Here is a 3,715-nt window from a genome sequence, read left to right as displayed (position 1 = left end):
AATAGACTGGCCGTTGAAGCTTGTCCTCTTCTGCAATGAGAACAGAACCAATCGCTACATCGGTGATAGATAAATACAGATATAGTGGTTGACCGAGCTTAGGCTTCTGTAAAACAGGTGGTTTTGAAAGGAGTTGCTTTAAATTGGTGAACGCTATTTCACAATCTTCATTCCATGTAAAGACCTTTTTGTCTTTCTTCAGGCATTGATAAAAGCTGTGTGATTTGGATGCTAAGCATGGGAGGAATCTGGACAAAGCGGCTAATCTGCCTGTTAAACGTTGCACCTCTTTTATGGTCGTTGGACTGTGCATGTCTAGTATTGCTTGGCATTTTTCTGGATTTGCTTCGATACCTCGGCTTGTGAGAATGAATCCAAGGAATTTGCCCCCGCGGACTCCGAACGCACACTTCTCGGGATTCAGCCTCATGTTGTATTTCCTGATCTGTGCAAATATCTCATCGAGGTCTTGTATGTGAGGATGGCCGAGCTTTGTTTTAACGACCATGTCATCGATGTATACCTTGATGTTCCGGCCGATTTGTTTCTCGAAGATCTTATTCATGAGTCGCTGGTAAGTTGCACCTGCATTCTTTAATCCGAAAGGCATAACATTATAGCAGTAGTTACCATATTCCGTTATAAATGCTATTTTTTCTTGGTCTGATGGATGCATAAGGATCTGGTTGTAACCAGAGTATGCATCCATGAAACTCAAGGTACCATAGCCACAAGAATTATCAACTAAAGTGTCAATACTCGGCAAAGGATAAGCATCCTTAGGGCAGGCCTTATTTAAATCAGTTAAGTCGACGCACATGCGCCATTTACCGTTATTTTTCTTTACCATTACGACGTTGGCCAACCATGTTGTGAATCGGATTTCTCGAATAAACTTGGCATCAATGAGCTTTTTAACCTCTGCTATGGATGCTAATCGCTTCTCGGTTCCGAGGTTCCTTTTCTTTTGGGAGATTGGCCGAGACGTTGGATTGATTGCTAATTTATGTGTGATCACTGATGGGTCTATGCCCGGCATGTCTCCCGAGGTGCAAGCAAATAGGTCAGCATTCTGGCGTAAGCAATTGATCAGCTTTTGTTTTTCCTCATTGTTGATGGATATTCCGATAAAGGTGAACTTGGTTGGGTCCTCGTTGAGGGTAACTTTTGTTAGATCTTCGTTTGGTGTAGGGTGATCTTCAAAGTCGGCCCTTGGATCAAGCTCAGTTAACATTGGTTGTCCAGATTGTATTGAATTGACACGTGCCTGATTGCTTCTTTTAATCGGCTTTAGGCTGATATTGTAGCATTGCCGAGCTTCATGTAGTTCTCCAGTTCAAAGATGAAAAGTTGAAACAATAGCAGCAAATCGATTTAAAAAAGGTCTGCCTAATATGAGATTATAAGGGCTAAAGCAATCAACCACAAGATATTGTATATCTTGTGTTTTAGTTAAGGGCTGCTCACCGAGTGTGGTTTGTAACCACACTAATCCCAGCACAGGGACTCGCTCCCCTGAAAATCCGACTAGATCTCCCGAGTAAGTCTGCAAGATATGAGTGCTGAGCTTCATTTTCTGGAATGTGGCGAAGAATAACACGTTGGCACTGCTTCCTGGATCAAGTAACACTTTCCGAACTATAAGGTCTCCCAATTGAATTGAGATCACCACGGGGTCGTCAAAGTTGACGTGGTTGGATTTGAAAACAGCACAGCCGAAAGTCATTTCAGGGACGTCTGAGGTTGGTTACGGATTGCTGGGAGATTGTTCAACTGCCAACATAGCTCTGTATGTGCGCTTTCTTGCCGAATTTGTCTCTCCTCCGCCAGCGTAACCTCCTGAAATACAGTTAATCACCCCTCTAGGTTGAGCCAGGGTTTTGTCTTTCTCTTTAGACGATGAGGCTGTTGCAGGTTGGTCGGAGTTTGGAGTTTGACGTTTTTGCATGTGTCCTGCAATGAATTTATCAAGGTGTCTTTGCCGCGCTAAGCGCTCCAGGAGATCTTTGGCAATCACACATTCGTCGGTTGTGTGGCCATGTTTTTGGTGAAATGTGCAGTATTTGGATTTATCAACATTCTTTGTCTCAGGGTAACTACCAGCTTTACGGGGAGGTTTGATTAACTTGGAATTTAATATTTCCTTGATGATGTCATCTCTCTTTGTGTTGAACTGAGTGTACGACTCGTAGCGAGGCACGGGCTTGAAACTTTTCTTGCTCTCCCGAGGTTTATCATCGTCTTTTGCAAAGGCCGACTTTTCTGCTCGTCTTGCTTGGCGGAGCTCTTCGATGTCTATCTGCCCTTTGGCCTTTTCTCTAAACTCGGCCAGAGTCTTTGGCTTGGCTACTGCAATAGCTTCTTGGAATTTACCAGGGCGAAGGCCGCTTTTAATGGCGTGCAAGTGGACCTCTGGGTGAAGATCGGGAATTCGCATGGCGATCTTTGTGAAACAGGTAATATAGTCCTTCAAACTTTCTTGCGGACCTTGCTTAATGGTAGTCAGATAATCGGAATCATGCAGGTAAATTGCTGATGCTGCGAAATGGTCTTCAAACTGCTTTGCTAGTTCCCGGAAGCGCGAAATAGAATCTGCAGGTAAAGAGAAAAACCAGTCAAGTGCGGGTCCATCTAAAAAGGAAGGAAAACAACGACATAAAATGGGGTCGGATGCCCCGTTAATGATCATAATAGATCGGAATTTTTTTAATGAGCTGCTTAGGATCCCCTAGCCCGTCGTAGGGAGTTAAGGTTGTCGGTAACGTGAATTGTCTGGGCAGTCAAAAATTCATGATGTCAGCCGTAAAAGGTCCTGCCGAGTTATCGCGTTCATCATTCTCGTCTTCGAGTATAGCATCCTCATTCTGATGATCTGCATCATCGTCCTGAGGTGTTTCCGAGACATGGGTTGGTTCAGACTGTCATTCGTCATTTTCTTGCCGTTCGCGACGATCATTGTTATGTTCCAAGCGAGCATTAGCCAATTGTTGAATTTGTTGTTGCATTCTTTGATTTTCCTCGGCCATGCGCTGATTTGCTTCAGCCATACGTTGATTTGCTTGCTGGAGCTCAGTTACCATCCGAAGAAGCTCGGACGGGGTGGGGGGAGGTACGTCGGCCATCGTCAAATGTTAGGGAATTAAGGGCCTTCGAAAGGGAATATCTCAAACGTAGGCCCTCCTTCTAGCGCCAATCTGTTCTTGCCTGAGTATGTAGAGATATAACTCGGTTCTTGACGAAGGTCGGCGATCCTTCCTAGCGAAATGTGGTATACGTCGGTTGACCCGAACAGGGGGGGTGAGTACCTGCAAAGGCACTCCGATGCTTAAGTTAGCAAAAGGATGTATGTATGTGAAAGCTATTTTTCATGGGAAGATGATCTTACCTTTGATTATCTCCTCGTCCCTTTATATCTGTGCGGGCGAGGTTGATTATTGTAACGCCTGAGGAGAGGTTTAATCACATATCCGATGTTATCAGTTTAAAAGTTAATGCTACTTTTTAAGAAAGGTCGGTTACGATTGAGGACCATGCGTTTCCGAGCTATAACTCGTAACTGATATTTACTGGTCATATCAATAATCTATTTTTAAAAAATTAATATATTGCCTATCTATCAATTATAAATTTTTTATTTATATCCTATATCAAAAATTATATATAAAAATGACTATAAAATTTTAAACAATTAAAAACATTAATATATATATATATA

The 3,715-nt window shown here is 43.0% G+C and overlaps 1 protein-coding gene across 1 annotated transcript; it reads right to left on the bottom strand.

The window, feature by feature from the left end:
• Nucleotides 1-1,747: 1,747 nt before the first annotated feature.
• Nucleotides 1,748-3,122, bottom strand: LOC107473503 (uncharacterized). Its single transcript, XM_016093081.1, has 2 exons — nt 2,951-3,122; nt 1,748-2,592 (listed from the first exon to the last, which is right to left on the bottom strand). The coding sequence occupies exons 1-2, from the start codon at nt 3,120-3,122 to the stop codon at nt 1,748-1,750; spliced, it is 1,017 nt and encodes a 338-aa protein (XP_015948567.1).
• Nucleotides 3,123-3,715: the final 593 nt, after the last annotated feature.

This window comes from Arachis duranensis, chromosome 2 (genome assembly GCF_000817695.3).
Source record: "Arachis duranensis cultivar V14167 chromosome 2, aradu.V14167.gnm2.J7QH, whole genome shotgun sequence".
NCBI classification, from domain to species: Eukaryota; Viridiplantae; Streptophyta; class Magnoliopsida; order Fabales; family Fabaceae; genus Arachis; species Arachis duranensis.
This window is presented reverse-complemented; position numbering and strand designations above follow the sequence as displayed.